The sequence below is a fragment of the Ceratotherium simum genome, chromosome 26 (genome assembly GCF_057802395.1).
Source record: "Ceratotherium simum simum isolate JZ-2026a chromosome 26, ASM5780239v1, whole genome shotgun sequence".
Taxonomy (NCBI): domain Eukaryota; kingdom Metazoa; phylum Chordata; class Mammalia; order Perissodactyla; family Rhinocerotidae; genus Ceratotherium; species Ceratotherium simum.
In genome coordinates this window covers 3,381,531-3,398,019 of record NC_141925.1, presented here as the reverse complement: position 1 = coordinate 3,398,019, position 16,489 = coordinate 3,381,531, and the positions used below count along the sequence as shown (strand labels likewise).

Here is a 16,489-nt window from a genome sequence, read left to right as displayed (position 1 = left end):
GCCCCTCCCCAGCACCACGTCCCTCCTTCCATTCAGACCTCTGCCCAAATGTCACCTTATCAGAGAGACCTTCTCTGACAAATCAAAAGACATCTCCCAGGCTGGCCCCGTGGCTTAGTGGTTAGGTACGCGCGCTCCGCTGCTGGCGGCCCGGGTTCAGATCCCGGGCGCGCACCGACGCACTGCTTCTCCGGCCATGCTGAGGCCGCGTCCCACATACAGCAACTAGAAGGATGTGCAGCTATGACATACAACTATCTACTGGGGCTTTGGGGGAAAAAATAAATAAATGAAATTACAAAAAAAAAAAAGACATCTCCCCCTTTTATCCTTGTCACTCTGTCCCCTGAACCTGCTTTATTTTCCTTCCTACCACTATGACCCCTGATTTATCTGCCTGATTACTGTTGGAATGTAAGCTTCATGAAGGCATGGGCCTTATTTCTATTCACTGCTGTATTCCTCAGAATCCATAACAGCACCTGACACATAACAGGCACTCAATAAATATCTCTCAAGTGACTGAGTCAACACACAAAGGATAAACCCCTAGACCAAGGGGTATGGGTGTAAACAGCCTCCTTGAAATAAACAAGTGACAACAACAGGCACAGAGGAGATCTAAGCTACAACTAACGCATTCATTCTTAAAAGTATAAAGCTAAACAATGATCCAGCAAAGAAAAGAGGTCAGCCAGTGCTCTCCAGGCATCACCAGCTCCCAGGCCAGACTTCTATTTCTGTCTTGGATGGGTAAGTCGGATGGATAGAAGCTGTTTAACCATCCGTCCCCTACTTTGTTAAAATTTTTTTGAGGTGGTTTCTCTGCTTCTCTAAAGACCATTTTCTATGAATTCAAGGCTCTATCTTCTCTGCGTTACCCAGCAAACCTGAGTGACCTCTCCCTCCTGTGAATTTCTATAACAGTATACACTGTTGGTATTAAATAAATGGATCTTTTGTACAAGAACATAAGGCCCATGCTTCTGTCTCTGTGCAGCCACTAGTGCCACACTCTAGACACAGTGGCATTCAACCTGATGGGAAGGCCTATGATCCGTGTCAGTCTAGTCACCCTTTGCCTCCTGGGCCTCACAGGGACTACAACAAAGAAGGAAGACCCACAGTGATGGACAGTGCAGCCCCAACAGCTGGACCCTGGCCAGGACCCCTGGGTTCCTCATTCTGATTCATTTCCCAGTCAGTTATCCACTCAGTAATGCTCAAGCCCCAGCAGCCTGATGTCGCAGCCTCTTGCCCAGCTTCTCTGAGGCCCTGGTCTCAGGAGAGCCTCCTTTTCATGTTCCCTCCCCAGAATGGAGCTGAGGAGAGGGCTAGTCTTGACCCCTGGCCATCAGCAGCATCCCTTTCTTTCTAGGTTTTGGTTCAAGGGCCTGATGACTCCTCCAACCAGGATCTTTCTTGTCTCTTGGCTCAGCGCTCGCCTCTCCTCCTTAGCATGGGGACCTTTGGGTAATTTCACCATTGACTGTGGGACCCATTTTGAGTGGCTTCTTGTCCAGGACACAGAGGCATCACTCGTGGGGAAGGCTCGGTGCTGGCCCTGAGTGGGCTGACACACACACACACAAATGGATGAGGTAAATAAGAAAACCAACCTGCTTCTTGGAGCTGGAAGTCTTGCATTTACCTAAGAAAGCTGGTGCTGCTTCCATCTTTGGAAAGCGAGAATGGAAAGAATAGTGAGAAAGAAAACAAAAAGCAGGGCAAGCACGTTCATTTGAAAAGAAATGAGCTGTCAACAAGCAAGGAAGAGAGTCCAGCTCCTCGGAAGGCCCAACTGCCACAAATCCCACAATGGGCCGGGTCGAGAAGCAGCAGCGCACGCTAAGGTGGTCAGATGTGCTAGCTCCTCAGCTAAGCTAGTCTACGAGTTCTTTCCAAAACCCGAAAGAACTGCTAAAGGGGGCTGGCCAGGACTCACGTTGTCATCAGAGTCTCCACCTTGCATTGTGCCCACGATGCGTTTGCTGGGTCTTCCTGGGGAGAACAAAAGCAGGAAGAAATTATGAAAACCTTGTAAAGTAAGGCAAGAAATGGCATTCGAGATTTGCTTTCTTTTAGAACATTGGGAAAGGGGCTGGCCCGGTGGCACAACAGGTTAAGTGTGCGCGCTCCACTTTGGTGGCCTGGGGTTCGTGGGTTCGGATCCCAGGCGCGCACTAACACACCATTTGTCAAGCCCTGCTGTGGTGGCGTCCCATAGAAAGTAGAGGAAGACGGGCACGGACGTTAGCTCAGAGCCAATCTTCCTCAGCAAAAAAAGAGAAAGATGGGCATCGGATGTTAGCTCAGGGCTGATCTTACCAAAAAAAAAGAAAAGAAAAAGAAAATTAGGAAAAAGAAGAATCACACTAAAAAATTTGTTTAAGTAGCATCTAACTAATGAGAACTATCAACAAATGGTAATGGATTTTCTGCATTTCCACTTTTAAAAAAGGAAAAGGGGAATAAAATATAAGCACAAATCATAAATCAGAAAAATAAATTTGCATCCTGTAAACGTTATAGGAAAAATCACTGAATCCCACTATTAGTTTATATGCAGTGGAACAGGTATATACTATCTGTTGAAAAAAGAAATATATTCTCCCTTTATGGACCAGCATTACTTGTACTTGGATCTCTGTCTGAGCTTCAGAAAGAAAAAGTTAAGTATCGCAATTAGTTCATCTTTCAAAACACCATCATTATCTAAGCAATCATCCACTCCTCTGGAAGTCAATGTTGTCTAGATGTGACTTCTGCAAAAACTATGCAGGAGCCGTCCTTTGCTAGGTTAAGGCAGAGAGCTCCCCATGGGGAGAAAAGATCACCAGGACCCCAAGTCCAGGCCTTGGGAGAAAGGCAGCAAGGGCAGCTCAGAGAGGAGCTCACTCAGGACAGGCCTGGAGACGACCACCAATAGCTGTTTACAGAAACTTGGTCAGATAAAACGCAAATCTTGTTTTGTTTGAAGAACTTATTTACAGTTTTTGGAAATGGACCCTGCAATTTTACTTCTACAGGCTGAGTTGTCAGCAGTAGAATTTAGGAGCCCAGTGCCTTTACCACGTTCTACTGAGCCAATCACATACCTTCTTAGAGCCTTGGCTCCCATCTGTAGAATGGGAGTCACAACCTCTAACCTCTATGTCATGAAGATGTTTAAAAATAAAAGAAAGAAAAAGGAAATCAGAGCCTCTAATTATCCTATGAAAAAAGGGAAATGTAATTAATAAAGACAGCCGAGCCTAGAATAAGACAAAGCAGTTAACAACAGAAGTTAATATGAAATGATGAAGATGATTTACCACTTAAATGTATTATGTACATAAAAATGCAACTGTGCTCCAAAAATTAACAGGTGGTAGATAAAAAATGTTTTTAAAGGCAAATATAGGGCAATTTAGTAATATCTATCAAAATTAAAATTTCCATAACCGTTGACCTAAGAATTCCACTTTTAATGATGCAACCTAAACAAACACTTGCAGATATGCAGAAAGATGTATATACAAGAGAAAGAGTAGAAATAATTTAAATACCAATATGGGAATGCCCAAGTAAATTAAGGGCACAGCCATACTGTGGAACACTATGCAGCCGTCAAAAAGAATGAAGCAGATTTTTATTTTACTGACAAGAGAAGAGTCTCAATATATTTAATTTAAAAAAATAGCCAGTTGCAGAACCATACACAGAGTCTGGTCCAATTCAAGTTAAAAAATGTTTCAGGTGATCTTTGTGTCTATGTTTGAGTGTGTGTGTGTTGTGCATGTGTGGAAAGGCAATTTAGAAGGACACACTCCCAGGCCACTGGCCATGAACTCTCTAGGGTGGAGAGTGGACATGAGGAAGACCCCAGGGGAGCACCCACATTTTATTGCTTGAATCTTTTGCAGTGAGAAAGCAGAAATTAGAACATTTTTCAAAAGGCAGAGATGCTCATGTAAGTCCCTTCTTCGTACATAATTCTCTGACTATAAGGGATATAACTGCACTGAGAGTGGTCTGGACCCAAAAAGGACAGAATGCAGCTCAGTGGCAGAGGCAGTGTGTTCCTGTGGCCTCTCTGAGAAATACCAAGCCAAGAAATACCAAGAAATGCCCATTCTTGGGACCACAGGTAAGAGTATTAGCAGCAAAGATGACCACTGAGCAGTTTAAAAGCCAAATCCTGATAAACAACAGGGCAGGATAAACCCTGGAGCAAGGGCCACTCACAGTGTGCTTATAGGCCTCAACACCAAGCAGCCCCAACCCAATCCTGGCTGTGGTGTTCTGTGACAGGGCGCAGGGAGGAGGGCAAGCAACAGAAGCCATGGTACCTTGCATGAGCACCTCCATGGCTGTCCGTGGCTTGGACAGCTGTCTCTCTTCCAGTTCACTGTCAGATTCATCATCTTCCTGGATGTCAATGTCCGAGTCATCGTTACCTGGCAGGAACACAAACAGGCAAAACAAAAGGGTGGCTCCATCGTTACCTCTAAAACAGCCTCTTGGGCCGGCCCCGTGGCTTAGCGGTTAAGTGCACGCGCTCCGCTGCTGGCGGGCCGGGTTCAGATCCCGGGCGTGCACCGATGCACTGCTTCTCCGGCCATGCTGAGGCCACGCCCCACATATAGCAACTAGAAGGATGTGCAACTATGACATACAACTATCCACTGGGGCTTTGGGGAAAAATAAATAAATCAATAAAATTATTAAAAAAATAAATAAATAAAACAGCCTCTGTCTAGTAAGGCTCTTGTGTAAAAGCCATCTGCACTTCTTAGCTTTTTTTTTTTGCTGAGGAAGATTCGCCCTCAGCTAACATCTGTGCCAATCTTCCTCTGTTTTGTATGTGGGTTGCCACCATGGCATGGCCCCTGCCAAGTGGTATAGGTCCGCGCACGGGAACTGAACCCGGGCCACTGAAGTGGAGCGCACCAAACTTAACCACTAGGTCACAGGGCTGGCCCCCTCAGCCTTTCTTTCGATGCATTAGATTTTACGAGACTCTCAGGATTTGCCTGTAGATACTTAGTGAAGAGTTAATGCAGACAATGACAGGTTGGTTTTTTTTTTTTTTAAACAATTTTCCAAAGCAAGAAAATAAGTGGGTAGAATATATTAGATAGAAACACTATTCCAGTATGTGAAACTAAAAAACCGAATAGCCAGGTGTCAAGGTAGCTGGAAGTTCTTGGTTAGTTGAGGGAAAAAACCATTCTCTGTTCAGTCTTAGGTTATGTTACCAGAACTTGAGCTCCCTGAGGATAACAAAGATGAAGCAGAGCCCACTGAAAAGGCCAGTGAAACACTAAAACAAGACGAGGCAGGAAGAAGCCCAGGCAGGAACAGCCTTGCTGGCCTGAGAAAGACGCCACCTAGTGACCAGCAACAAAAATGGGTCCTCATGATACTTTACTGGAGAAAATTCCATTATAAGGATATATAAAGAAGTGTCATTCTCAACGCAACAGCCTTTTACATTAATTTCTTTTTTGTTTTTGGTGAGGAACATTGTCCTTGAGCTAACACCTGTGCCAATCTTCCTCTGTTATGTATGTGGGATGCCACCACAGCATGGCTTGATGAGCAGTGTGTAGGTCCACATCCAGGACCTGAACCTGCAAACCCCAGGCTGCCAAAGCAGAGCATGTGAACTTAACCCCTATGCCACTGGGCCGGCCCCTACATTAATTTCTTAAATACTCTTCTGGAGTCTTACACAGATTGAACATTTCCTAATGGAAACCTACAGGAGAATTTCCACAGTGGGGAGAAAAAGCTTTCACCACCCAGCCCCTAATCTCTCTGTGCCCAGGAAGCAACATGGGATTTGGAAGGGTGGAAGTGGAGGAGTTTGCAGTTGCTGTTCTGATCACTGACTCATAAGTCAGTTTGGAAGCACAGTAACTGTTCATCTACAAACAGGCTTCGCTTAGCCCCTGCTATAAAAGGGTAATAAATGGCAGTTGCATCTAATTATTAAATTATGACTGTAAAATGAAATTATTCAGCTTAGTTCACTTTTTACTTCATCCAGGAAAATCAACATTAAATCTCTACGTCATGCAATATAAATCAAATGATATCATGAATTTTAAAACAATATTAATATAAGTAACTCAGGTGCAATACGATTTCTTCTGATAACTCAAAACAACAGACTGAGGATTGACCAGGTAAACTAAAGTTAATGAGTGTTGACACTGAAATCACCAAGTTGTCAGTGACACATTAAAATTAAGTACAGTTGACAAGCGTGCCAGGATGGATTCTGCAGGGAAAGAAGAGTATTTCCAACAAATAGTGCTGGGACAACTGGATAACCACATGCAAAAGAACGAGGCTGGACCCCCTACCTCACACCATATACAGAAATCAACTCAAAACAGATCAGAGATCTAAATGTAAGAGTTACAATTATATGCAAAGTGAAATAAGTCAGAGGGAGAAGGTCAAATACCGTATGATTTCCTTCATTAAGTAGTAGATAATAACAACAATAAACAAACACATAGGGACGGAAAAAAAAAAAAAAAAAGAAGAGTTACAATTATAAAACTCCTAAAAGAAAAAATTGGGATAAATCTTGGTAACCTTGAATTAGGCAATGGTTTCTTAGATATGACACTAAAAGCACAACCAACGAAAGAAAAAATTGATAAAATGGACTTCATTAAAACTTTGTACAGCAAAAGACATCATCAAGAAAGTGAAAAGACAGCCCAGAGAATGAGAGAAAATATTTGCAAATTAAAAATCACATAAGGGTCTAGTATCCAGAATATATAAAGAACTCTTACAACTCAATAATAGAAAGATAAATAACCCAATTTAAAAATGTGCAAAGGACTTGAATAGACATCTCTCCAAAGAAGATATATAGCCAATAAGCACATGAAAAGATGCTCCACTTCATTAGCTATCGGAGAAATTCAAACCAAAACCACAGTGAGATACCACTTCATACCCACTTAAACCATAGGCAGTTTCTTTGTAAGTTTCTCCTTTTAGATCAGCAATGTCCAATAGAAATATGCCAGCCACAGATGTAATTTTAAATTTTCCAGTAACTACACTAACATAAAAAGAAATAGGTGAATTAATTTTAATGATTTTTTATTTAACCTGATATATCTAAAATGTCATTTCAATAAATAACCAATGTAAAAAATTATTAGAGTAATTTTACTTTTCTTTCATACTAAGTCTTCAAAATCTAGTGTACATTCTCCACAAACAGCACATCTCAATTTGGACTAACCACATTTCAAGTGCTTAAGAGCCACATGTGGCTCGTGCCTAGGTACTGGATGGCACAGTTCTACACATGGACCTCCGTGTGTGCCTCATCCATCACTGCACCGTGTGTCAGGCAGTAAATACGTGCTGAATGCGTGAACATCTGCTCTCCACTACACCATAAAAATGGAATCACAGCAAGGTTACTCAAGTGCTTTCTAGAAATTTCTGGGTCATTTTATAAATTCAGAGAACTCTTTAAGTTTCTCATGCTACAGTGCTGAATCCTACAGAGGAGACAATTATAAATTTACCACCAGCAATGAGATTTAAAAGGATGGTGGGAGATGAAGAGCCGCCCTTGACTTTTATTACAGAGCATCTGAACAAAGTACTTTGCCTTTTTAATCTCTGGGGTCCCTATGGCATTCTCCCATCTCTAATCACTCAAACTTTCTTTTCCTCAAGTCCCATACTCCAAACCCCCAAAGCCAAATCTGAGATGACTTTACCTCCTGCTTAACAGAGAAGATGGTATCCATCAGATGTGAGCTCTTCAAGCATATGACCCACCTTCCAGCTCATCTAACCTGCCTGAACTCCAGTCCTATTGTGTTCATTCATTTCCTCACTCAGCAAAACTCATCCCCTTACGTGGGCTCTGGCTCCCAGCCCTTCTGGGACTCTCCTCATCCGGTATCTCCTCTCTCCCCAGCTCTATTGATTTAGGGCTTTGCTTAAATAGCGTCTCCTCAATGAGGTCTACCCTGACCCCTATTTAAAACTGCATTTCTGTCACACCCTCCCCCTCCCCCTTACCTGCTCTGTTTTCTTCCATGGCATTTTCACCTTCCACAAACAGCTTGCTTATTGTTTGTTTTCTAGCACGCTAGCATGTCGCTAGCATCTAAGATGGGTTAAGGCAAGGATCCCTGTCTTTTGTCCACTGATGTATCCTTAGCACCTAGAACAGATACTCAATAATGCTTTGCTGGGTTCAGTTAGCTGCCTGCAGAAGGGCCTGAACAAGATGATCTCTTCCAGCTCCTGGATTTTGTTAATTCTTGCCCCTGATTCACTTCTGTGTACTATTAGATTGTTCTGTTCAGAGGAGTCTTTCATAGATGGAGAAAAATTCAGAAAGTCTTCCTTTATATATCTCCTCCCTGATCCCAATACTCTGGGGCAATGTTCCCACATATGCAGAAAAGCAAAGAAAGACAGGGCATCTTAAGAACCTTAGGATGAATAGAACTGAGAACGGTCCTTCATAAATATTTTCCTAACTTCTTTGCCTACCCCAAGTTCCAGAAACACTAAATCACACACGCTCATAAGAATCTTGTCCTTCAAGAGATCCCAAACCTACAGATCACAAAATTAAAGTCTGAGTTCAAAAGAATAAAGCAGGATCAGTGAGAAAGGTCTTAATGTGCTGGGCCAGGGGCAGAGCGTGATGTAGCCAACCAACCGGGGCTCTTACCTGTGCCAGGCCTCTTGGGAAGGAATAAACTCCATGCAGGCTTATCACTTAGGACTGCTTCTGGCTCTGCTGGCTGACCTGGAACCATAAAGGTGAGGGGCTGCTTTGGCTAGAGAGGCCCTTAGAATTCCCTAAGCTTGCCCTTAGGGGATTTTCCAGCAGTCCCTATACTCCTTCCAGAGTTTCCTGAGATTCAGGAGAGAGAGGCATAGAACAAGTACAAAAGGAAAGAGATACAAAGGGAAAAGACAAAGAGAGAGCACAGGCCTGATGTCCTAGGTATACTACCCTCAAGCATGAGAGAATGAAATATATCATCATGAAAAAAGACAGCAATAAGCAAGAAGAGAAGTAACTCTATGAGATAAAGCCATCAATTCAGCATAAGGATCATGTGCTGCTACTGCTCCCAAGGCTGACTTGACACCTTGGTGAAGCTCATGGATGAAGTGTGCTAACCAGTCATGGAGAACATTCCTTCCTAGAATCTAGGTCTTATACGTAGGTAACCTTCATTTCTCTATAGATGATAGCCTTGCTGAACAATTCTGCATTGTTAATTATTGTACAGTTATTGGGAGATATATGATGGGTGTGTGTGGTGGGGGAGACCATCCTTAAGCAAGTGACCCATTCACTTGCACTGCATTACGATACTTACTTTCCATCAGTCTGTCCTAAGTAAGGAACCCTACAGACCTCCAAGACTGAATTTTCATCTATAATTATATATTGTATATAATTCAAACTAACTGTATCATTTAAACAAAAGAAAACACTGTTTTATTTGGCATGAAAACCTAATGTGTTTTAAATGCTATATAATTTAAATCAGTCTCTTGAGCTCGAGTGAATTAAAATGGTACCTGATATAAAAGTTGTGAGAAAATTCCTTTTGTAAATAAACAAAACACACATATAAATTGTTCAAGGCTAAAACTGCTAGTCCAGAATAAAGACATCTATTTAAAAAGTGCAGACTTACTTCCACTCTTGAGCAGTCGCTTTTCTTCTTCCTTTAGCTTGTTCTGCATCAGACGGAGAGTATTTTCAGCTTCCTATGGAACAGGAAAAACAAGATTCAGAAGAGACAATCCTTTGGGGGACTGCTGTATTATTCTTCACCATTTGAATAAGTACTGCTAAGTCTGTGATACAGAACCAGAAAAGATCTAGACTAAAGGAAGGGGAAGAGAACCAACACTGCCTGAGAAACTACTACAATCGGGAAACTTGACACCCCTTCTCTCCGTAATCACCCTAGCAGCCCTATGGAAAGGAGGCTCCCAGAAGTGACACAACTGGCCTGAAATGGGCCTGACTGGCCCCCAAACCTATGCTCCTCCCACTACACCTCACTGCCTCTGATGAAAATTGAATGACAATGAAATGCCCATCATGCGTGCCTACATGGGATGCTGGCACAGGAACAGATGCATCAACTATGGGACAGTACAGGCCTCTTGCTCTTTAAAGAATAAAGCATGAATTTTATAGTTTTTCTGCCCTGCACAATATCAGCCGGAAAAGACACTAAATGGTGGGACTAATTAGGATGGGAAAAGAAAGAAGGAAATAGTCTGAATTCCTAGGGGATTAAAAAACAAACAAACAAACAAACAAACACTTCAGTTAGGTTGCAAAGTGTGGCCCTGATTATTGTCAAAAGAGAGAATGGGAGAGGAAATTGGCTTTTAAAATTTTGTTGCTGTTCTAAACATTAAAAAGAAAGCACTGCGTTTCCTGCATGAGATATTAGAAGCATAGAGAGTAAGTACAAGCATAGGAGAAAAAGAGGGAAGTACTTATTGAAGGAAGGAAGAACTTGCATCCCAAGGCATGGTCTTTGGTACATTCTCTGAAGCCAGGGGTGGCCCCAGACAACAGTACAAAATGGTCAGTTTATTGTCACTGGCTCTTTACTGTTCTTCCCAGGTACCCAATGTTTAAAATGTCCTGAACTCCAGGCTCTTCATTGCCCTCAAAACATGCCTGTCACGTACCCCATTCCTCCACAGCCTGCCTCTGCCATCTAGCAATGGTGGCAACAGGTTCCTCATCAAGACAAACGTGTCCATAAGAATGCATTAGTGACTTGCAGCCAGCTCTCCTGGACAATAGAATAGCTTCACCTAATTCAAATGCCCAGGTTTGTAAAAAGGCTAGCACAACCTTTATACCAAAACCTGTCAAGGACAGTGTGACAAAGGGAGATTGTAGACCAATTTCACCATGAACATAGATTCCAAATGACTATTCTTGGGTTAAGCAGAAATACCCCTAAGGGCTAAGGGCAATTCAAAAGTGACAGAAACTTGGTCCAACTTCCTTTGCTCTGAATTCCATATTTATCAACTCAAGCTGGGATCTGAAACACTCTTTCCTAAATGGCCTGGGATGAGAGGAACTTGTAAAACAGCTGGTAAGGTTCTGGATCATATATATTTCCCACAATAATCAATAAACTGCAATTTCTCTTTATGAAGCAGTCTCCAATAAGCTAGTTTGGGTGATTCAATTAACCAGGGCTTGAAATATTTAAGGGAACTGACCAAGCAAGTTTTTAGATCTGTACTCAAGACTAGTTACATAATTTGTGGGACTCAGTGCAAAATAAAATGCACTTAAAAACTATTAAGAATTTCAAGATGATGGCAGCAGAGAGTTAAAGCAAGCACAGGTTCTTCTAAGCTCAGAGTCTTATGCGACTGCACAGGTCACGTGTCAGCCTTGTCTGTAGTCCTAATTCACCAAACCCTGATGACAACCTAAAATTAAAAATTTGACAATCCTGGAGTCCAGGCTACACTACCAGCAAAACAGAAGAATTACGTGAGCAATCCTCAGACTGATCAGGGAGAAAAAATATTCACTGCTACTTTTTTCACAATGATATTTACAAACTGAGATATCAACAAGCACAAAATAACACACCCAAAGGAACAGTCTGTACAGAAGAATGCACTAAGCACTTACCTCAAACCTCTCTTGCTCCATCCTATGATGATCCTCTAGCTGTTGTTCCAGATAAGCAAGATTTCGAAATTTCTCTAGATAAATGTCATACTGCTTTTGCAGTTCTTCCTCAATCTTCTCATATTCATCCATAAAGGCTGGCCTAGAACAACCGAATGAAATAAAAAGTGAGAGATTAATCAATATACAGTAGTTTGAAACTGATATTCAGAGTTTCAGATTCCATCATAGTTTTCTTTGGAAAGCCTTTAATTGGAAAAGGTTCTTCACTCTTGTAATTACTTAAAGCTAATTTCCCCTTTTCTCTTACCTATCACCAAAATAAACATACTTTTTTTTCAAATGCCCTTTGTAAAAACTTTAAATAATCCTGAAAGTATGAGGAATAAAGTAAAAAGTACTCATAATCCCATTATCAAGTATAAGCACTTAATAATTTACATATATTCTTTCAGACTTTTCTACGCATAGATACATATAGGAATGCATTTTTTGAACAAACATTAAGTATATTACCTTAAATGAAGCTCTGCAGTCTTTTTTTCTCACTCAATATGCCACAGATTTCAATAAAGAGTTAAAAAATAATCATATATCATACACATCTCTAAAATCAATAAATTAAATATAGATCATCTTAGTTGGGCTTAACATTCTGCCGTCTGGATGTTCCAAAATTTAATCAGTCCCCTAAAAAGGGAAACATAGGTTGCTACAAATTAAAGCTAAGTTTTTAAACAATATAAAATTTAAAAACAAAACCATAACATAAAAAGCTGTTTCAACTGGTTTGCTGAATTTACATTTCTCTTATTATTGATCTTAAAGGGAAAACTCTGTTCTTTTAAAAATATAAACAGATAAACTAAAAAATAATTTATAATCTTTTGGACTAGAATAAAACACAGACATATTTCTATTAAAAGGATATGAGGCTTAAAAAAAATGAATTTATGCTTGAAAGGCAGAATTTTTAATGAGACATCTATCTGGCAGCCTTGATTCCAGAGGTGGAAGGGATGAGGTCTTGCCTTTGGCTGGGAGGAAGCCTTGATGCTCCCTGGGTGACTACTATTCCCAGATGATGCCGTCCCCCAGATAAGGACAGTAGCTAGTGTGTGGGCCAGGCACCAGTATCTCAAAAAAGCAAGACACATTCAGAGCAGATGTAGTAACTGGACAGAGGAAGGAATAAAGAGAGAAAAATAAAGGGAGAATGAAAAGGGAGACAGAGTAGTGGCACAGGAGAAAGAACAACAAAGAAACAGAGCAAGGGCAGGAGGGTACAGAGAGAGAGAGAGTGAAGAGAGAGCGAGTGAGCTCCAAGAAAACGTGAGGCACACACGCGAAATGCTCTAATGACCTAGAAGGTGTTTTGTGTCACTATTATCCATCCCTATTCCCTGGAAAAGGTATTTTCAGTGAGGGGAAGTCAGAAGAAAGATGAATTACTGGTGAGGAATTATAAAAGTCTAAAATCTACTCCAACCAAAAAATGGGAGTATGTTTCTCTTTCCACCTAATCTATGGCACGGCACAGCTCTTAGGAGACCAAGCCTTGTGTAACTTGCACGATCTGGATTTACTTACTTTGCCTTGCATTGCAAGAAGCTATAAAAGTTTGAAGGAAGGTTCAAGAACTAAGCAGTTTTCCAGACATACTGAAAGCAGTAAAGAAAATGAGGTTAGGAGTGTGCTTGTTAGAACAAGCAACACACGCACATTCTGAAGGAGAGATATCCTTATGCAAGGCTTTTCCACAGCTTCAAGGGTTAATATCACTGACAATATACTCTCTCAGTCTATTTTAACTTTCACAGACAGCTTTCTACTCATTCTTCAGGTGTTCATATCTACCTGACACTCTGCAGAGTCTGGAGTCGCTTCTGATTTCTTTCCAGTTCTAATTTCCTCTTTTCAATTTTAGCTTCTAAATTAGCTTCATCAGAGGCCACATTATTGAGCAGGTCTTTAGTCTTCTGAACCTGTGCCTACATTTAATAGGAAATGAAATGAATGAGACAGTGTTCTAACAGGACCTCCAACTTGACTCTTGGAAAAGGAATTTCTCAACGCCTCAGGCACAGCAAATTCATGCACAGAAACAGTGTAAGAAACAGAAAGAAAACTAAGCAAACAGACCAAAGCTATCACTCATTTAACCCACTATTTCCAGGGGGAACGTCACAAAGGCTCAGAAAAAAATTATCCTTTTTTTTTTTTTTCACAAGAAGAGGGTGTTTCTGCCCAGGGAAACAAATGAAGATGGAAAGAACAGTGTCCTGAGCAGAGGGGAGAGAGACCCAAGACCTCTTGTCCAGCACGCTTGTTTAGACTGGCTACATGTCACTCTGAATTGTTAGTCTGCCTTTATCTACACATTTAGGCTACTCCCCTAGTCACAAATATCTGACTTATAGAATATATGCACACACAAGTATGGGTTTATTTAGGAGAGGACAAAAAAAAAAACATTAGCAGGTCCCAGCCCTAACCCGCTGCCTGCTGGGATTGAGAGAGAAGGTTCCTCTCTTCCCTCTCCCTGGCAACTGAACCTTGACTACAGACTAAAATTAACAGTGAAACCACTCTGTTTGTGAAGTCAGTGAGAAAGCCGCTCCCTCAGTGGCTCCAGGTGTGAACCAGCCGAGAGGGAGTCTGGGCAGCAGTGAAACAGAGCCCCTTGGGCAAGGAGGGGCTGAGTAAGAAAGCGAGGGGGATGAGAAGTCACTGATGAAACCCGCAGGCCTCCCCACCTGCTCGTAAGAGCAAGTTTGTTTGAAGGAGGGGTAGTTAGACACTGTGTTTTCACACTCGTGTTGTCTGGGAAGCCGGCCAGGTCGGGGCCTGTGGCTCAGTCACAATCTGCCACGTGAGGAATAACATCTAGAATGCAACCAGCTGAGTGTGGAACTGCCCCTCCAAGTTCAGACTCTCCAACTCTGCTTTTAAGCTCCTGAAGCCAAGACGGGGCTCTCCCCTCCAGTACTTCGCACGTGTGTAGTGTCCCACAAAGGCTTACTGACTGTTTACCTACAGGTCTCTGAAACGCTATGGGGTCCACAAAGAAATCATCGAAGGAGCCCAGACACTCTCTGCGACTCTCAGAGACAGTGCATATTTGGAAGCAACCACTTTCAATGACAATGAATTTATGGTTTAATTGTTTTTTGTCTAAGTACACTAACCATTTCCAAGATGCTTTCATGAAGATAATCACTAACTATCCATTTGCTGCAAGTGCTTTAAAAACCCCAGCAGGGGTGTGAGTTCACTCTCACAGGAAGACAAGGTGTCTCCTTTCTGAACAAACAACCCAAGTTGATGACAACAATTTCTCTGAATCAAAGTCAGATTGAAACATAGTGAATTTATCTGACCTCAAAAATAAAAATGATTTTTTAAAAGGTATCTGTTCCTCAAATAAAAAAAATCAATGTGATAAACAGTTTTCCCTAGCTTTCTGAAATAAATGGTCTATATTTCATAACACTTATCTATGTTGTTATTTTGGTTTTGTTTTTAGAATGATCAAATATCATGCATATTTTCCAACAATGAAAAGATATCTTAAAAGAGTCACCAAAAAATGAACTGTGCCTTATTTGGCTGTTCTTTTCTTTAATATATACTTAGTACTAAAGGCATATTCATGCCGTGTTAACTTGAGTCAGCCAGAATATTGACAAGTACAAGAGTATTATCATTTAAAAAAAATTTTAAATTTAGAAACAGTCACAAACTTACAAAGAGCTGGAGTATATACAAAGCATTTTTTCCTGACCTCGGTGCGAGTTGCTGACCTGATGTCCCACCACCTCTAAGTACTTTGGTGTGTATTTTCTACGAATAAGGACTTTCTCCTACACAACCACAACACAATCATCACAGCAGGAAATGGACACTGATGCACTACTACCATCTCATCCTCACACCCATTCAGGTTTCCCCACTTGTTCCCGGGAGTCCTTAACAGCAGACAGGAGTCACCCTGGCATTCAATCATCATGTCTCCTCAGCCTTTCCTGGACTTTCATGACCTTCTCACTGTTGAAGAACACAGGCCAGGTAATTTATAGAATGTCCCTCAATTTGCCTTTAGCTGATTAGCTTTAGAGTATGCATCTTTAGCAGCAATAGCACAGAGATGACTGCATGCTATCAGGTATGCATGATTTTGATTTGTTCCATTACTGGTGATGTTCACTTTGATCACTTGATTAAGGGGGTGTCTGCCAGGCTTCCCACGTGAAGTTATCCTTTTCCCCTTTGTAATGAATAAGTATTCTGTGGGGGAGCTACACGCTGTGAAAAACCTGCCCTTCATCAGCTTTCAATATAGTCATTTATTTTTTCTATCAGTGAGAACTCATGGTCTCCCATTTCATTCAATGGTCTATAATCCATTACTGTAATTTATTTATTTTGATGCTTAAACTGCCCTTGGTTTGGCCAAGGGAAGCCCACTCAAGTTGGCTTCTGTGTCATTTTGACAGATCCCTTTCATTCTTTGAGCACTTTCTTGCTTTCTGGCACAAGAAGATCTTGTATTTTCCTGTCCCAGCTCTGGAATCAGCCATTTCTCCCCAAGAGCCCTGGATCATTTTAGTGGAAAATGACATTAGAAGCCAAGATCTGGGTGCTAGGTGTGCTCAGAGCTAAGAAATGTATGAATGTGTATCTGGGTATGCATGTGTATGTGTGTGTACATAACATATTTATGTACACAGAAATACATGTCCTACACGTATACATGTATATCAAAATTCATTCCTTATCTATCTATCTAGAAAA

The 16,489-nt window shown here is 41.4% G+C and overlaps 1 protein-coding gene across 6 annotated transcripts in view; it reads right to left on the bottom strand.

The window, feature by feature from the left end:
- Positions 1 to 16,489, bottom strand: part of IFT38 (intraflagellar transport 38) — a 31,990-nt gene that overhangs the window by 3,214 nt on the left and 12,287 nt on the right. For 3 of the 6 annotated variants that reach the window (XM_014793496.2, XM_087449540.1, XM_087449538.1), the window contains 6 exons: positions 13,553 to 13,686; positions 11,696 to 11,837; positions 9,705 to 9,777; positions 8,720 to 8,797; positions 4,332 to 4,439; positions 1,946 to 2,001 (listed from right to left, as the gene is read on the bottom strand). In XM_014793496.2, coding sequence (XP_014648982.1) covers positions 1,946 to 2,001; positions 4,332 to 4,439; positions 8,720 to 8,797; positions 9,705 to 9,777; positions 11,696 to 11,837; positions 13,553 to 13,686 — 591 coding nt within the window. Of the gene's footprint in view, positions 1 to 1,619; positions 1,677 to 1,945; positions 2,002 to 4,331; positions 4,440 to 8,719; positions 8,798 to 9,704; positions 9,778 to 11,695; positions 11,838 to 13,552; positions 13,687 to 16,489 lie in introns of all 6 variants that reach the window. The other 3 variants (XM_014793495.2, XM_004438129.3, XM_004438130.3) reach the window with 3 other exon arrangements.